Source organism: Portunus trituberculatus, chromosome 16, assembly GCF_017591435.1.
Source record: "Portunus trituberculatus isolate SZX2019 chromosome 16, ASM1759143v1, whole genome shotgun sequence".
Lineage (NCBI taxonomy): Eukaryota > Metazoa > Arthropoda > Malacostraca > Decapoda > Portunidae > Portunus > Portunus trituberculatus.
Window position 1 is genome coordinate 5,308,515 of NC_059270.1, and position 20,119 is coordinate 5,328,633.

General features: G+C 40.2%; 1 protein-coding gene across 1 annotated transcript in view; it reads right to left on the reverse strand.

The window, feature by feature from the left end:
* Positions 1-20,119, reverse strand: part of LOC123504635 — a 383,953-nt gene that overhangs the window by 31,953 nt on the left and 331,881 nt on the right. The window contains 8 exon segments of the mRNA XM_045255348.1: positions 4,670-4,672; positions 4,867-5,064; positions 7,297-7,507; positions 10,035-10,220; positions 11,391-11,523; positions 11,525-12,132; positions 16,818-17,011; positions 18,167-18,332. Coding sequence (XP_045111283.1) covers positions 4,670-4,672; positions 4,867-5,064; positions 7,297-7,507; positions 10,035-10,220; positions 11,391-11,523; positions 11,525-12,132; positions 16,818-17,011; positions 18,167-18,332 — 1,699 coding nt within the window.

Sequence of the window (20,119 nt, forward strand, 5' to 3'; positions counted from 1 at the left end):
TCGACTCGGGAGTAATTGTTTTCTGAGTGCCAAAAGGAAAGTTATCTGCTCGTAGGCACCATGGAAATTGTAAAGAGAAATTCCTAAGCCTGTTTGCCTCACCCTAGAACACAATTTATTTTCTTCAGTAGTGATTTTTTTCTCCACCTTTACCCATTATAAACCTTTGTACCACGGCCTGTTTACTTGTCCAATAGCTGAAAAGACAATTAATTTCCTATTCTCTCTTTCTCCTATTCTTTCCTGTATCCATATCAACATCTTATTCTTTAACACACTTCTAACTGGTAGCAAAGGGATGACTACACCAAGAACACGAATACTTTTTTTTTTATTTATGCCATGTGGGCTTTTCACGGGAATTTATGTTCTAAAGGGGATACTTTTTGGGGTACCTCCTATCTCAAAGCCCACCCGCTAGAAAACCGTTGCCCCGAGTGAGGAAACCCAACCTACACTCGGACCGTGGACAGGATTCAAACCGTGCGCTTGGAGACACCTCAGACCCCAAAGCACGCATGGTTCCACTGTACCATGGCTTCTGCCCTTACTCGAGTGATGTAGGTATGAGTCTAACACGCAACATAAGGAAGAGCACCGGGCCAGGCACCAAAGTTAGGGTAAGACGCGATAGAGGATTTCTGTTTAGTGAGGTTATTTAATTCTCCTCTAGGAAAGTAACAAGTGTCATTAGCTAAATAAGTGTTTGTGTGTGTGTGTGTGTGTGTGTGTGTGTGTGTGTGTGTGTGTGTGTGTGTGTGTGTGTGTGTGTGTGTGTGTGTACGTATTACTCTATTTATACAACTCTATAACACTCTGACCTCATCACTTATAGACGAATACAAAAAGGAAGACACGATCAGGTTTATCTATCTCAATATCAAAAACGAAAAAGATAGAAAAAGAGATAAGAAACTTTTCTCCTACAATTTATACTTTTAACATCTGAGGCAGTCCGTGAATAAATATACAGAAAGGCTACGTACTCTATTCTTCTCTCCATTGGACACTATCAAAGAGCATAGCCAAGTTGGAAAAAAAATAAAAATATAAATAAAAAATCTTGTTCAGCTAAATCTGGATACATCTTGATCGACTATCCGATTTTTCATTAGGTAAAGATAAATGTAGGTAGAATTGAAGAGACTGAATAGATTTTACATTAAGTCTGACACGGCTGGTTAATCCAAATACGTAGATCGGTTGGATAAATTCAGTACAGGTCTCATTTTGGCTATTGTATATCTGACAAAGCTGAATAAATCGGTACATATCTGACTCGGCAAATGGTGTGTTATGTGGTGTTTTGGTGTGTTTTGGGTGTTTTGGGTTTTTTGTGTGTTTTGTTGTGTTTTGTGGGTGTTTTGTGTGTTTTGGTGTGCTTTTTGGGGTGTTTTTGGGGTGTTTTGTGGATTTTGGGTGTTTTACTGTGTTTTGTGGGTGTTTTGGTGTATTTTTAGGGTGTTTTGGGGTGTTTTAGGTCTTTTCGGGGTTTTAGGGTGTTTTGGTGTGTTTTGGGGTGCTTTTAGGCTGTTTTGGGTGTTTTGGGTCTTAGGGTGTTTTGGTGTGTTTTAGGATGTTTTTGGTGTTTTCAGGGGTTTAGGGTGTTTTGGTATGTTTTGAGGTGTTTTTGGGGTGTTTTTGGACGCTTCTGGGCTTTTTGGGTATTTTGGTGTGTTTTTAGTGTGTTTTGGTGTGTTTTGGGATCTTTTTAGGGTTTTTGAGTGCTTTGGTATGTTTTTGGGGGTTTTTTGATGTGTTTTTGGGTGTTTAATTAAAAGACTGAATAGATTTTACATACGTCTGGCACGACTGGTTAATCCAAATGCATAAATCAGATTGGATTGGATAAATTGTGTGCAGTTTTCGTTTGGCGATTGTGTATCTGACAAAGCTGGATAAATCGGTAACATATCTGACTAGGCAAAGAAAGAAAACCAGGAAATGAATCTGACTAACCTTCACTTAGAAATAATAAATTACATCCCTAAAGTTGCAAATAACGAGTCAATGCAAACTTTAAAAAATAAAAATGAAAAGAATACTTGAGAGAGAGAGAGAGAGAGAGAGAGAGAGAGAGAGAGAGAGAGAGAGAGAGAGAGAGAGAGAGAGAGAGAGAGAGAGAGAGAGAGAGAGAGAGAGAGAGAGAGAGAGAGAGAGAGAGAGAGAGAGAGAGAGAGAGAGAGAGAGAGAGATTTTTGCCTACCTAACAAATTAGAAACATTGAGATAGATAAAGAAAACGGAGAAAGGCAGGCTGAGGAGGCAAGATTTGAGAAAGAAGGCCGGCAAGTAAGTTCGTAGTAAGACAAGACAAGTTAAGACCAGACAAGACGAGAGGAGATGAGACATGGGCATCCGAGTGTGTAAGACCGAAGGACGAGACAAGACGAGACGAACAGGAGAACACCGCAGGGCAATAACTAACGACTGACGAGGAGGAGGAAGAGGAAGAAGAAGCGGATAGTGAGAGAAACGTAACGGAGTAGAAAGGTAAAGATGAAAGAATGGAAACAAGAGAGAGGGAGAAAAAAATACGATAAATCTACTTTCATTAATTTTCTCAACGTGAACAAAAGATCGAGTTTATTTTAGTATACTTATTGTTGTTTTTCTTTTCTTTTTATCTTTGTTTCAAGCTCAGGTAGAGAAGGGAAAGTGGGGACGGAGTGGGCGGATGGTAGGTGGGTAGGTAGGAAAAATTGGAATATTATACAAGACGAGTTTGCGGGTGGGTAGGTGGATAGCTGGGTGGATGGGTGGGTGTGGATATGTGGGTGTTTAGTGGAAAGGACGCTGCTATCAGTCAGTGTGGATATATTTCATAGTTTAATTCCTTTGTACACCGGTAAAAGTAACGTATAGGTAAATCTGTCAAATGTAAAAGGAGATTTATAACAATTCTCTCACTCCCATTTCTTTTTTAAACCATCCAGAGTTAATATTTCTGAAAGGGAAAATAGTTAATATGAAGACTAAGCATACATATATAGTAAAATATGGCCTATGAAAGGAAATTAACCTGCTTATATATAATGATGAAAAAACGTATAAAAAATTTCTTATTCATTGTTTAGAAGTTAATTTATATATTATTCAAGATATAAAAAATACCTGTTTATAGTTATTATTCTCACCCCATTACTGTGATAAAAGCAAGAACAAATAGTTCAATTAATACTGTATGAATGAAACTAATACATTTTGATTATTTAATCTTCCAATATAAAGAACTAATACAAACCCACACACACACACACAAACACACTCTCTCTCTCTCTCTCTCTCTCTCTCTCTCTCTCTCTCAGCGTGTTAGGGTGAGTGACACATCAATTACACTCTTCTGACAGACTTTACAACATAAACACCTGCACATTTTTTTTTTCCTCCCTTGAAATCTGACGAACGGACGCCGGACTCACCAAGACTGCCACCCTCAAGTGATGTACGTGAGAGATTGTATCAGTGTGTGTGTGTGTGTGTGTGTGTGTGTGTGTGTGTGTGTGTGTGTCGCGAGGTGGTACTGATCATTATCTCTATAATTTAAACCTCCTTGTTTTTGTTATTGTTGTGTGTGTGTGTGTGTGTGTGTGTGTGTGTGTGTGTGTGTGTGTGTGTGTGTGTGTGTGTGTGTGTGTGTGTGTGTGTGTGTGTGTGTGTGTGTCTTTAGTGTGAATGTCACGTAAAAAAACAATGTAAGGTATGCAGAATGAAATATACTCTGCCATATAATTTGTTGTCCACATATATTTGTATTCAGAGAGAGAGAGAGAGAGAGAGAGAGAGAGAGAGAGAGAGAGAGAGAGAGAGAGAGAGAGAGAGAGAGAGAGAGAGAGAGAGAGAGAGAGAGAGAGAGAGAGAGAGAGAGAGAGAGAGAGAGAGAGAGAGAGTATATGTAGGTATGTACGGAACTCAACACCAACAAATCACACGCACATCTGAACATTAATCGCTAATCAACTGAACTTTTTTGTGTATTAGTAGCTTAATTAGTCTGCACCCACAATGCTCTGCGGGCCATGGGAGGCAGGTAATTAGAGCTGTGACCTTGTGTGTGTGTGTGTGTGTGTGTGTGTGTGTGTGTGTGTGTGTGTGTGTGTGTGTGTGTGTGTGTGTGTGTGTGTGTGTGTGTGTGTGCTTTTCCTTATTTTCCTTCTCTTTTTCCTCTTTCATGTCTCCCCTCATCCTTTTTTTTAGACCTCCTTCATTTCCTAGTCATTCCTGTGTCTTATTTTTTTTTCTTTATCTCTCTCTCTCTGTATATATATTTCTTATCTTTTTCATTCTTTCTTTCTTTATTTTCCTCTGAATTTCTTCTTTCTTCGACATTACTTCTCTCTTTATCCTCCCCTCCTTTACTTTCCTATCTATGTCTTTTTCCTCTTAAGTCTCCCATTACTTTATACATTCCAATCTTCCTTTCTTTGTAAAAATTCTTCTCGCTTTCCTTTTCTCTCACACTTTTCTCCTTTTCCTCTTTTAAACCTCGTATGTTTTCCTGTCCTACTATCTTTTTATTTTTTTCTACCCACCCCAAAAAAAAAAAAACTTTTCCTCTCCCTTCCTGTACTTTTCTAACCTCCATATCTAAATAATTGTAAAGCTTAAGCCTCCTCCTTTAAACCCCAACATATTCCTTTTCTCCTTTTCTCTCTCTCTCTCTTCTAAACCTTCTAATTTTTCCTATCTTTCAATCTCAGTGCAAAAATTCCCTTTCCATTTCCCTTCCATTACCTTCCTACATATTTTTTCATACCTCTTCCTTAAAAAAAAACGAAAAATAGAACACACACACACACACACACACACACACACACACACACACACACACACACACACACACACACACACAGACATACAAACTCACCGTATTTGCTTCTCTCGATCTCCTCAGCGAAAAACTTCTCTATCTTATCCGCGAAATGTTTCTTGATGCAGAAGATGACGCCGATACAGCCCATCACCACGGCCACGGTCATCAGCCCTAACCAGAAGGGTTCCTCAAACACTCTCTCGGACAGCGGCTTGTAGGGAATTCGCAGCATCCTGTGTTGGCACCGATCCCCTGTGGTGGCGGAACAGAAGGTTAGGTTACGATTGTCTATACTTGTCATTGGTGGTGTTGGTAGGTGGAACGTTGATTTTTTTCATTCATATATGGTGGGTGTTGTGTTCAGCTTGTTTTATCGTCTATGCTTGTTATTTATGGTGTTTTTAAGTGGTGAGTGTGTTGTTTAATCTTTTATACTTGGTTCTTGTGTGTTCAGTTTGTTTTATCGTCTATACTTGTTAGTTCTTGTGTTTTTTAGTGGAAAGTGTGTTGTTTAATCTTTTATACTTGTTACTTGTGTGTCCAGTTTGTTTTAACGTCTATACTTGTTAGTTGCGATGTTGGTGTGTGGAAGTTTGTTTTATCGATTGTGGTTTTCTCATGTTGTGTTGAGATGTGGAAAGTTTGTTTTTTATATATGTTACCTGTGGCGTTGAGAAGTTCGAAAGCCTTTTTTTTTTCCTACCCCTTCAAAGCTAGACATGTTTTCCTATATTTGTGTGTAAAATTTCTTCCAACTATTTTTCCGCAGTGTTTTGAAATGGTCCTTTGATCTAGAAAAGACAAACTTGACCTGCTGTTCTCATTTTCTTTCCTCCACATCCATGGATTTATTCTTGATTCATTTACTTATTTGAAATTTGATCTGTTTAGTGTTGTTTTAATTACTGGTTCTTTCTTCGTCCATTTTGTCGTCGTCCTTGTTGATTTTACTGCTATTGTTGTTGTTTTTGATATTGCTGTTATTGTAGTTGTTGTTACTGTTATTGCTACTGTTGTTGTTGTTTTAGTTATCATTACTGGACAACACTAGAAAAAATGTCTAAAATTATGTACATGATGCAAAATTAAACAGTCGTAAGAGAGGTTTGGATGAAGAGTGGAGGTGGCAGAGACATTGAAGTGGAATAAGGACATAAGAATGGATGGCTCGATCGCTTTTACTTTGATTTTTCTTTCCCGTGTTATTCTCCCTATTTTGCAACAACTCTCTCTCTCTCTCTCTCTCTCTCTCTCTCTCTCTCTCTCTCTCTCTCTCTCTCTGTTCTTTTATTTCCTTACATAAACTATTAAACCATAATAAACAAGATATTTTTTTCAGTGCTGGTAATGGAAATATGACTATAAAGAACACCTGCAAACTTGATGAAAATTCTGTTAAAAATATGTGAAGAAATTCTGTCTCAAATAGAGTAGAAGGTGACTGGAATAGACTCAGTAAAGAGGCTGACAATTCTAAGACACTAGGGATGGAGTGGAAGGTTAATAAAAATTTACACAGGGATATGATGATGATTTTGGACATAATGATATATAGGAAGGTGTCTCATACAGGGACTGATTGCCACAAAGGACCTACTGGCGTCTTGGAACTTCCCTCCTCCTCACCACCACCACCTTCGTTTTATTCTACGTGGTGTTATCATTATTATATATTTATTTTTTTCATGGAAGTATTACATAAAAGACTTCTTGTTTTGATATCCATGAATATTTTTGGCTTCCGAACTGCTCATCATCATCATTATTACACACACACACACACACACACACACACACACACACACACACACACACACACATCCATACAAACCTTCGTCATCAACATTTCTGTCTTAATATACATATTCCTAATCACAGTGCCTATGCATTAGAATGAGGAGGAGGATGAGAGGAGGAGGAGAAGGAGGAAAAAGAAAAAGAAGAAGAAAAAAAAAGAAGAAGAAGAAGAAGAAAAAGAAGAAGAAGAAGAAAAAAAAAGAAGAAGAAGAAAAAGAAGAAGAAGAAGAAGAAGAAGAAGAAGAAGAAGAGGAGGAGAAGGAGGAGGAGGAGGAGGAGGAGGAGGAGGAGGAGGAGGAGGAGAGAGAGAAGTTCTTTTGGTCGATGAATGTTATTACTGATGTAGGAGAGGAAGGGAAAGAAGAGGGAAAAAAATGAGGTGAAGTGATGTGAGGGTAGATAAAATGGGAAATGAGGACCGAGAGAGAGAGAGAGAGAGAGAGAGAGAGAGAGAGAGAGAGAGAGAGAGAGAGAGAGAGAGAGAGAGAGAGAGAGAGAGAGAGAGAGAGAGAGAGAATCCTACACATCCTATTTTACCCACATCCACACACACACACACACACACACACACACACACACACACACACACACACACACACACACACACACACACACACACACACACACACACACACATGCACACACACTTAACCCCTTCCTTCCCCCCCAGTCCCTAACAACACACACCTTCCCACCACGCATGGCACTGGCAGTGAAATGTGTGGTTGACAGCAGTGCAGGTGCCGCGGCTTTGGCAGGGGTCACCATCGCAGGGGGACACGCGAACCTGGCAGCGGGGTCCGGAGTAGCCAGGATCACACACACACATAAACCCCACCTCGCCCTCCGCGGCCTGGCATCGTCCGTTCTGGCAGGGGGACATCTCGCACCACGTCACCTGTTGGGAAAGGCAAGGTTGGGAGTGACTTGCTAATCGGAAATCTCTTACTCATTGGGGAAAAGCAAGGCTAGTGGTGACGTGCTGATGGGGAAATTGATTGGGGAAAAGGCAAGATTATAGAGGTGACGTGCTGATGGGGAACTTCTAACCCAATTGGGAAAGACAAGGTTAGAGGTGATGTGCTGATGGGAAAATTGACCTGATTCGGGAAAGGAAAGGTTAGTAAGTGGTGACGTGCTGTTGGGAAACCTCTAACACGATGGGGAAAGGCAAGATTAAGGGCTTGTATTCTCAAACACTTCAATACTTCACCTCCACTGTTTCAAAAGGTTTTATTCAAATCTTCGCGTGTTTTCAGAGATATTTTTACGATTCTAGAGGCAGAGTGACAAGATTTATTCATTATTAACAGAAGAAACACTCTTGAAAACCCCGCTGATCATCCCTGCGGCCTTGGAAAATAGTCGTGGTGAGAGAGGAAAGCATTTCTGAATACTGACCTAGGAATGACATGTTAATGGGTATACATCTTGCAGCTTTCCTTATGCTACTAAGATCTTATGACTCTATGAAGTCCAATAACAGTTCAAATCTGCAAAATAGCTTCAGAAATAAAACGAAAATGTCGCATGAGAGGTTTACAGGCAACATAAAAACGATATCATATCTCGTCTGTCTCAGTACTAGAGTGTGAAAGGAAGGGAGCCCTGTGAGAGTGAGAGAGGCAGGTAAATGGTGGCTTGAAAAGAGAGGGAAGGGAGGATTACTGGATGGAGGGTGCGAGTGAATGAAGGAAGAAGTATGGATGCAGGAATGTAAGGGGGTGGTGGCAGTGGTTTGGGAGGAGTTGGAAATTGAGAGTCTGAATGGGAAAGGAGAAAACTGCTGAGAATCATGGAGAAAGGAAAAAAAATGGTGAAAAAGATGATAGGTGAAGGAGGAGGAGGAGAAGGAAGAGGAGGAGGAGGAGGAGGAGGAGGAGGAGGAGGAGGAGGAGGAGGAGGAGGAGGAGGAGGAAGAGGAAGAGGAAGAGGAGGAAGAACAAGAATAAGAGGAGGACAATGATGACGACGACAATAACAAAATAAAGACAAATGAAATAAATAGGTAAATAAACAAGTGAATTAAGGGGATACCACACATGTATATCCAATTTTTTCCAGGGTGTATTTAGAGCTAAATTCTTATAACCATTGTGTTTCTCATGAGCATTTACATATTCTGGCCAAGTTTCATAACTTTTGGGTCATAAATAGTATATATTTTAATTGTTTTTACATGCGGTCATATAAAATTCAATTTAAAATCAAAGATTTCTTTCTTTGATGAGATATTTATTCCAGCGTATTCTGAAGACATTCAGCAATGAGACTGAAATTTCTCCTATCACTCCGAAATATGTTAAAAATGCCACTCGGAAAAAGATATAACTTTTTTTGCCTCATTCATGATTTTTTTGCAAGTCGCGTAATTCTTTTTTGTACAAAATCGTTCTATACTTTTATACATATGTATTCATGCAAAAAGTGTGCAAAGTTTCAGTTCTGTATTACAAAAAAGACAGGAGACATTGACCATGGAAGTGGGAGAAATGTGTTTTGAGAAAATCACGAATACACTTTATTTTCTTACAAGGCTTGAATGACAAGTTACTTTAGTGTACCCTTTTTTTTATACGACCTCTAGAATATGTAGATGATAGAAAACGTGAAGTGACAATGGTGATCTATAAAAAAAAAAAAAAAAAAAAAAAAAAATTACACGAAAAAAAAATATATATTTATATATACACACAAATACACCACACATGTTGACACACACACACCACACACACACACACACACACACACACACACACACACACACACACACACACAGACTGTATGAGTATGCTGTGCAGACATTGTGTGTGTGTAATTCACCTCCTTCACCTCGGTCGCCTACTGGTCACCCAGCCAGTCTTCCCCATTACGGAGCGAGCTTAGAGCTCATAGACCGATCTTCGGGTAGGACTGAGACCACATCAACACACTCCACACACCGGGAAAGCGAGGCCACAAGTGTGTGTGTGTGTGTGTGTGTGTGTGTGTGTGTGTGTGTGTGTGTGTGTGTGTGTGTGTGTGTGTGTGTGTGTGTGTGTGTGTGGCAGAGCTGGCCTATTGCGATGCAGCGGCTGGGATGGGGCGCGAAAGCGGTAGCTTTTGGAGGGCAGGGAATAGGTTATATGGCTCAGATATGTGTTTCACACTTACCACGTTGTAGTTCTATGGCAAAGGAAATATTTTAGCACAAAAATGAAAAATGTCAAAATGGAGTGATTTTCGTCAATTATCTGTGTGGTATTTAAGTGAAAAAACAAGAGACAGAGAGAGAGAGAGAGAGAGAGAGAGAGAGAGAGAGAGAGAGAGAGAGAGAGAGAGAGAGAGAGAGAGAGAGAGAGAGAGAGAGACACACACACACACACACACACACACACACACACACACACACACACACACACACACACACACCGTACATTCCTCACCTGACAGAAAGCGCCGGTGAAGCCTCCCGAACACAGACAGGAGTGGTTGGTTCCCTTCCTGACACACGCGCCCTGGTTCAGACACGGAGAAGGCTCGCACCACGCCACGCCAGAAGTCCGCACAGCCACCACACCCGCCACCACGCCCCCAGCTGCGCCTCGAGACCTGTTCAGCCACTCTGGGATCTGGGGAGAGATGGCTACTTAGATATATATAGATAGAGATATATAATGAAAGACAAATAGATAAGTAGATACACTAATAGACTGATAGATAGACTGATAAGAAAGTAGATAGATGGACGGATAGATAAATAATTACATACATAGGTAAATTAGGAATAAAATTATGGGAGAAGGGAAAAATAAGTAAAAGAAGTGTTTAGGAAGACAGAAAGAGGAAGAATGGTACGAAAAGAAGAAAGGGAAAATTAAAAATGAAAGAAAAAGCAAAGAAAATGCAACAAATGAAAGAAATTAAGAAAAAAAATAAAAAAGGAAAAAAAAGGAAAGGTATATAGAGGGAAAGAAAAGAAAAATGTAAAGGAAAGAAAGAAAGAAAAAAGTGAAAATGGAAAAAAAATGTTGATAGATTTTTTGAGGTAGGATAACAGTACCAACAGTAACTACAATAACAACAACAGCAACAACAACAACAACAACAACAACAACAACAACAACAAAAACAGAAGATAAATAGATAAAAACAAGAAGAAGAGGGTGAAGTATAATAATAATGATAATAATAATAATAATAATAATAATAACAACAACAACAACAGTAACAACAACAACAACAACAACAACAACAGCAACAATAAAAATAGAAGATAAATAGAAACAAGAAGAAGAAAAGTATAATAATAATAATAATAATAATAATAATAATAATAATAATAATAATAATAATAATAGTTATAAAAATAAGGAAAAATGAGGAAAAAGAAGAAGAAGAAGAGCAAAAGAAGAGAAAGGAAAGAGAGAGAGAGAGAGAGAGAGAGAGAGAGAGAGAGAAATACAACTAGTACACTTTAACATGATACTATTTGCCATCTCTCTCTCTCTCTCAAGAAAAATACGAAAAAGAAAGTAAATGACAGAAAATGGAATAAAGAAACACTAGAAAAGGAAGTAAACAAACAAAACATAAACGGAGTAGAACGAACACACTTACAAGTACTAATCAATTCAACAAGTTAATAAAAAAATAGATATGTAAACTCTATTCATCCTCGTCCCTTTGAACAGACTGGGAGGAGGAGAAGGTGGATGAGGAGGAGGAGGAGGAAGAAAAGGAAAAGGATGAGGATGAAGAAGAGAAGGAGGAAGAATATAAAAATCAGGCCATTCACTTACCAGGAAGGATACTGTAGGATATACTGAAGGAGGACACTGTGGAGGAATGTCCTGCAGGAGACGATGACGAAGATGATGATGAGGATGATGAAGACTCGTCAGCAGGTATTGGGGAGTCAAGTAGCTGCCCTGTCGATGGTGGTCGTGGCTCTGACGCTGCGCTGACGTGGTCGTGGAGGGCAAAGTCGTACAGCACTGCATTGTGGGAGTGTAGCGGCGCGTCGTTGGTGGACGTGTAATGCATCGGGGCGCCGTGTAGTTTGTCTGAGGCTGTGCGTATGCGTGTGGTGGGGATGGTGGTGGAAGAGGCAGTGGTGGTGGTAGTGATGTGGTATGTGGTTCGTGGCGGTGGAGGGGAGGGAGGGTCAGTGGTGGGAAAAGTGGGTAGCTCGGAGGCTGGAAGGATTGGAAGAGGAGAAGGCTGAGGAACAAGAGGAGAAGGGGGAGGTGGGGCAGAGCGGCGGCGGTGGAAGGCTCTGTGATAGACAACAGAGGAGGTTGGCGAGGAAGAGGAGGAGGAGTTGAGGGGCACGGAGGCATTACGTGTTTGAGACTGAGGGTACTGAGTAGGGGTAGAAGCAGGTGAGGCTGGGCGGGGCGGGGCACGGTGCACCTCCCTAACCAGCAGAGTATTGTAGGTGGAGCGAATGGTCAGCTGGCTGGGCTCCCCTGGCGACACCCGGCACACTCTCCACACAGCACCGCGTCCTCCTGCGTAGAAGTCCTCCACCTCCACGTAGTCCTGCAACACACACGCACACAAATACACATAGGTTTATAGTCAGTTGGTCCATAATCGACTGGTACTCAGGTCATCTGGTCCACAAGTCAACTGATATTCTAGACAGGTGATCTACATACACCTGTATTCTGAAACGCTTTGCTCTCTCACCACGACTATTTTCTAGAGCCAAAGAGATGATTGGCCGGATTCTCAAAAAGTGTTTCTCCTGCTAGTGACGTAAAAATCTTGTCAATCTGTTACTGTAACCATAAACAACACACTCAAAAATATAACTTTAACTACAACCTTCTGAATGTAGTGGAGGAGCGGTGAGGAAACATTTCAGAGTATGATTCTTAGATGAATGGACAAATATTATGGCATTTGATGATAAATATTGTAACAGATGGATGATTTAACGATAGCAACATTAACTGCAGTACTATATCAATAAGGCAGATAACAATTTTTACACAATTAATGATAGCCCATGTATATTATTATTATTGTTATATCATTATTATTATTATTATTATTATTATTATTATTATTATTATTATTATTATTATTATTATTGTTATTATTACGTACTCTGGTTATAGAACACAAATAACGCCTTTTTATCTTCTATTCCAAACTATGACGTAACACACACACACACACACACACACACACACGACTAATGGACTTCACACACGTGGCTAATAGAATGCACACACATCTATACACGTACATACACGCTCTTAATAGTCTACACACACCCACACACACACACACACACACACACACACACACACACAGGAAGATTGTTGTTGAAGGAGTGAAGAATGAGAATAAAATAAGGAAAAAGAGAAGGAGAAAGAAGGATGGTGGACGAAAGAGAGGCGAGCAGGATGGGGGAGGGGAAACAGGGGAGGGAGGAGAAAGATTAATCAGGATGGTGTGCATGAGGGGCGAGAGGGGGGTGTGTTGGGGAAGTATAAGGGGGTTGGGGAGGAAGGGTTTGGGTGGAGGGGGCGATGAGAAACTGCAGGAAGACATGCATGGTTGTGGTGGTGGTGGTGGTGGTGGTGGTGGTGTGAGGGTTGGGAAGGATAAGAGTAGGGAAGAGAGGAAGCAGAAAGAAAGATTATGGGAAAAAAGAGAAAAGAGAAAGAAAAAGAGAAAAAACGCGAGAAAATAGAAAGAAAGAGAGAGAAAGAGGGAGGAACTTGCGTGAGACACATAGATAACCTTTTAGATAGAAAAATAGAAAGATATATTAATACATACCAAGATATATACGTACATACATACATATATACACATACACTTAAGACGGCAATTAGATAAGTAAAAAGATGAATTAATTAGGTCATATATAACTGAAAGATATGGACAGATACGTATAAGGACAAAGCTATTAACCCCTTCAGTACCATGACACGTTTCATATCTATTCTGCTTACTATTTGGTGATTTTACACTACTGTCGAAAATTAGGTGGGGATTGAAATAGTGAAGACTGGCTACTAATCTTCTGACCTCCATAGACCCTTCCTAATGCAAATAAAATTGTCTAATGATACTCAAACTCATGGTAAAAATGCGTCCCAGAACTGAATGGGTTTAGAGTTAGATAAAGAAATTTGAACGATAATGAATAAAAGAATATAAGAAAACGTATAAAGGTGATCAGTTGAAATAGCGAACCGTGTTTCATATAAGGTGGATTTCACGTGTAAGTCTGATCGCTTCTCGAACCTTCCCTTATTTCTTTGTGTTCTTATTGAAACCAAGTAGTAGATCGTGACCAACAACATAGAGTGAGGAGAGAGTAAAGAATAAAGCGTTCATGGATTATACAACACTGACATTGGTAAACACTATAGAGAGAGAGAGAGAGAGAGAGAGAGAGAGAGAGAGAGAGAGAGAGAGAGAGAGAGAGAGAGAGAGAGAGAGAGAGAGAGAGAGAGAGAGAGAGAGAGAGAGAGAGAGAGAGAGAGAGAGAGAGAGAGAGAGAGAGAGAGAGAGAGAGAGAGAGAGAGAGAGAGAGAGAGAGAGAGAGAGAGAGAGAGAGAGAGAGAGAGAGAGAGATAATTCGAAAAAAAAAATCAACCAAAGGATTTACAAACGTCGATGAAACATATCAACATTTTCAAACATGGCACGAAAATAATAAGTACTCGTGAATATATAAACCAATAAAAATGAACAAATAAATAAATAAATAAATAAATAAATAGAAAATAAGATATATACATGTAAATAAATAAACATGGAACGCGTGGAAAAGCTGTGCACATTTTCAAGTTAATTTAAGTTTTTATTTATTTATTTATTTATTTTTTTATATTTGTCATGTGGAAGTGACTGGGAAAAAAAAAATTGCGCACTCTCAAAACTAATGTAGAAGAGTTTAATTTGTCATAATATTTAATTGCAGTTTAAACGATTATGGTCATATATATATTTTCTCTCTCTCTCTCTCTCTCTCTCTCTCTCTGTGTGTGTGTGTGTGTGTGTGTGTGTGTGTGTGTGTGTGTGTGTGTGTGTGTGTGTGTGTGTGAGAGAGAGAGAGAGAGAGAGAGAGAGAGAGAGAGAGAGAGAGAGAGAGAGAGAGAGAGAGAGAGAGAGAGAGAGAGAGAGAGAGAGAGAGAGAGAGAGAGAGAGAGAGAGACTTTCCTACCTTCTGTATACATATGTACACTCTCTCTCTCTCTCTCTCTCTCTCTCTCACACACACACACACACACACACACACACACGCACACACACACACAAATTGGTCCCTCCTGTAGGTCGTCTGCTAATTGGTTTTGTATCAAATAAACAACCTGGAACAAATAGTGCGGGAGGAGTGATGGGAGGTTGTAAGGAGAGGGCAGTGGAGAGAGAGGGCATAGCTGGATGGGAAGAGAGGAGAGAAAACACCAAAAACACCCCAAAACACACAAAAACACCCTAAAACGCTCTAAAACACACTAAAACATCCTCAAAATACCCCAAAATACCAAAACACCCAAAAACACCCAAAACACACACAAAACACCCAAAAGCGCTCCAAAACACACTAAAACACCCTCAAAACACCAAAAACACCCAAAAACACATAAAAAATACCTCGAAGCACCTTAAAACACACCAAATTATCACCCTCTCTTCCTTACTTCCTTCATCGTACAACAATAGCCAGAACAATTAAATACTCCTTCTCCTTCTCCTCCTCTTCTCTTCCAAGCCTCTCAATTGTGGAAGGAACATCAGGCTAAGAGAGAAGGGAGATGGGGTAAGAAAAGAAAAGAGGAGGAAAAATAGGGGTGAAGGAAAGAGAGAGCGAGAGAGAGCGAGAGCGAGAGAGAGAGAGAGAGAGAATCAGATACTTTTTCTTCCTCATCTTTCCTTAGAATAAAATCCTATCCTTTCACCTTTTTCCTTACCTCCTTCCTAGATACATTACTTCCCAAGCACTCTTACGTTCAAACACCCACACACATCTAGATACACCTCCCAAAACACTTCCACTCGCATCTCGATTACTTCAAGAAAAAAAAAAAAAGATCTAGTTGAAGTTCCATAGGTTTTTCAAGCGTTTTTTTTTTTTGCAATTGTAGAGATCAATTAACAGGAATTCTACATTATTAACGGGTGAAGCACTAGTGAGAACCCAGCTGACCATCATTGTGGCTTTTCAAAATAGTGGTGGTGAGAGAGGAGAGTGATTCTTAAGCCTTCCTTTGTGTCGGAAAGCTGAGGTGAGACGCAAGGTGCTGTGCTAGGAATAAAACTGTACAGGAGAGGGTTTTTGGTGGTCTCTCTCTCTCTCTCTCTCGTCTAGATGAGTTATGTGCAAATGAAGCAAGGAATCCAGTGCTGGTCATTCTTCCATTTGGCTTTTGGAGTGTGAAGCCAGCAGTCTTTTTAATACATATATACATAAACAGAAGCTATAACGATTTCATTTCACACACACACACACACACACACACACACACACACACACACACACACACACACACACACACACACACACACACACACACACACAGGGATCAGGTGCATAATGGTTCGAACAATAAAGAAAAAAAAAGTAACATGTCCTGGAATTTCAATAACAATGCTCACAAACACACACATGAATCCCTGGCAATTGTCCTCCTTACTGTTCTGCCTCTCACTGTGACAACAACAACAACAACAACAACAACAACAACAACAGCAGCAGGAAAAATAACAGCAGCAACAACTACTACCACTATTGCTACTACTACTTCTATTGCTGCTGCTGCTGCTACTACTACTGTACTACTACTGTTACAAATACTACTACTACTACTACTACTACTACTACTACTACTACTATTACTACTACAATAACACCGACTACTACTACTACTACTACTACTACTACTACTACTACTACTACTACTACTACTACTACTACTACTACTACTACTACTACTACTACTACTTCTACTACTACAACAACAACAACAACAACACCAACAAGAACAACACCTACAACAACAACTACTACTACTACTACTACTACTACTACTACTGCTACAACTACTACTACAACTACTAAAACTACAACAACTACAACTACTACCACTACTTATACAACACTACAACCACCTTCATAACAATAATTCCTCCTTTTAGGTAAGACACTTTTATATACTACCACCACCACCACCACCATCACCACAACCACCACGCACCTGAAGGCAAGGTGAGTCAGGAGTGGCCAGGACAGCGACGTGGTGCAGGTGGAGATCAAGTTGATGTCCCAGGGGTGCAATGAGACGGCGCGTGAGGGTGGCAGCAGGCGGCGGCGGTAACGGGAAGTTAAGAGCGTGAAGTCGCCCCTCGTCTCCACCCAGTTTCAGTACCGCCCGCTGGGAGAAGGTAGCGCCTGTAGGAAAAGATGGGAGAGCAGAATGAATTTAAGCCTGTACGTGTATTCTGAGACTTTTTACTCTCTCTCTCTCTCTCTCTCTCTCTCTCTCTACCAAAGCCGCTGAAATGACAAGCCAAGTTCTCAAGAGTGTGTTTTTTTGGTGTTCATGATGTAGATATATTATTAGTCTGTCTCTAGAGCAGTAAAAACACTCCTAAAAACCGTGTCACTTCAAATAGATGCGTAGAGACTTCTGGGTGGACAGTGAAGGGCGACGCTCAAATATTTCAGATGGTCCTAAATTTGTGTGTGTGTGTGTGTGTGTGTGTGTGTGTGTGTGTGTGTGTGTGTGTGTGTGTGGTGGTTTGTGAAGAAGAGAGAGAGAGAGAGAGAGAGAGAGAGAGAGAGAGAGAGAGAGAGAGAGAGAGAGAGAGAGAGAGAGAGAGAGAGAGAGAGAGAGAGAGAGAGAGAGAGAGAGAGAGAGAGAGAGAGAGAGAGAGAGAGAGAGAGAGATGATTGATGTCTTTATTGGCCTTTAACTTTTTTTTTTAAGTATATTTACACAAGATGGATATAACAGCATTAATCAGGCCAGGTCTGTTAAGCCGAGGCTTTTTACAGACCGGTTGAATTACCTAAGAAAACAAAATACACGCCAGTGTTACACTAAGAGCTTTTGTATATACTCCAATTTTAATCACAAACCATACAAACATATATGTACAAATACACGCACACACACACACACACACACACACACACACACACACACACACACACACACACACACACACACACACACACACACACACACACACACACACACGTAAAGAACACAAGAAAATCAGAACGAAATGGAGCGAGAAGAAGTGTTAGTTGGAAGTGGTATGAAGATGAAAGTAAAAAAGGAGGAGGAGAAGGAGGGGAGGAGGATGAGGAGGAGGAAGAGGAGGAGGAGGAGGAGGAGGAGGAGGCAAAGGAGATGAACGAGGAGAACAAAGGACACAGCAAAAGGACTAAGAGGACAAGAGACACTAAGAAGACAATAAAGAGAAACACAGAGAGAGGATGAAGCTGAGAATGATGATGATGATGATGATGATGATGATGATGATGATGATGATGATGAGGATAATGAGCAAGAGGAAGACGAAGAGAAGACGTACTTACCGGTGGAGTATTTAGCCTGGAATCCCCGACCTCCTCCCCTCCTGGTGGTGTGTAGTACGACGCTGAGGGAGGCACCGTAGGAGACGTAACTGAGCCTCTCCACCTCTCCGCTGTCCAGTCGCCCGCACAGACGAACTGACTCCCCCTGGCCAGACCCCAACACCACCTGCCAATACCACAACACGTCACACACAAAACCTTATTCAGAAACGCATTAATCTTTCACCACGTCTATTTTCCAAGGCTACAGAGATGATTAGCCGAGTTCATTAACCCCTTCAGTACCATGATGTGTTCCCATATTCATTCTTCTTTCTATTTGGTGATCTTATACAGCTTCAGAAACTCATGTGGGGGATTTAGATAGTTAAGACTCTAGCCATTAATCTTCTGACCTTCATAGACACTTCCTAATGTCTATAAAATGGTCTAATTGTACACAAATCTCAAGGCAAAAATGTGTCTCAGTACTGAATGGGTTTATCTTGCTAATCTGTCACTAGAAAAGCAAAATTACTCTTGAAAATTCGTGTTATTTCATTTAAGGACGTTTTGAAATAGTGGAAGTGACAGATCTCATCAACACCTATCAACACTACACACATATACGCAATTTTTCATGAGCTGAGGAAATATTGCAAAAAAACTAGTCAATGCTAACATCACCAGACACTACCATGAACACACACTTTTTTTTTCCTTGCGACAAGAGAAATATCTTCACAAACAACGATACAAACTTTTCGTCATACTTAAGTTGAACCACATGCGTAATAACACGTTTCTATTTTCTATGTAGAGCGGAAATATTAATACACAACACTCCTTACCTTACGTAAACTATTTTGACACACAAACATACGTGACACACTTATCTTTATCACATGCAACACATCAGTATAAGCAACACTCCTCATTACGATACATTTAGACACAAACACACGTCACTCTCTTTACAATATCACACGCAACACTTCTCGTCTTTCAGGACATAAGGATAAAAAAGTAGAAAAAAACCCTAACTATCATACATCCTCTTGTTTCTCTCATGTCACTTCTGAAGACCATAGGAGATCGTTCTTCATGGATTTTTGAAGCACTAACTTACAAAAGCGTGCAGTATTCGTGTGTCTTAGCGTCTTTGCACATCAGTTCGTTACTTGTTTGGCTATGAATACGGTCGCTACTTTTTTGAAGCTTCGCTATGACACGATGATAAATTTCCCTCTTACACAAACAAATATTACACTACAACGAAAGTACAGAATAAATTGTGAGGCTAAGAACACAATTTAATCACTTCAGTAGCAGGACGCTTTTTCATATTCATTCTGCTTACTACTTGGCGATTTTATACAGCTTCGTAAACTTATGTTAGGATTAAAATAGCAAAGACTCTGGCCATTAATCTTTTGACCTCCATAGACTCTTCCTAATGCAAGTAAAATCGTTCGTTTAATCATACCCAAAAATCAAGATAAATTGCGTCTTAGTATTGAAGAGATTAAAATGAAGAAAAAAAATATCTCACTTATATAACCACAAATGAACTTTTCCTTTCATACTTTTACGGCCACAAAAAGCGGATCTAGCAAACCTTTCCCACATTTCCAAATTTTCCACCGCTATTGAAGTCATAAGCCTGTCACACACACACACATAAACACACATTTTCAATACCATCAAGGAAAAGTCAGATCCACATTTTCCAGCCATAAAACACACCTTTCTTTCATTCCCACCCGTCAAAGGAGGGAAGATATAAGCCCCCGAGGAAAGGAGAAGTTCAAAGAAGCGAATAAATCAGCCTATTGCGGGTTCTCTCAAGAAAGACGAATGGATGAATATTAGCATCAATTTGTCTTCTCGCGACCGCTTCTGTGTTCCTCCTTTCGTGAAAGTGTCTGCGCTGTAGTGTGAAAAGGGGAGGAGGAGGAGGAGAAGGAAGAAAAG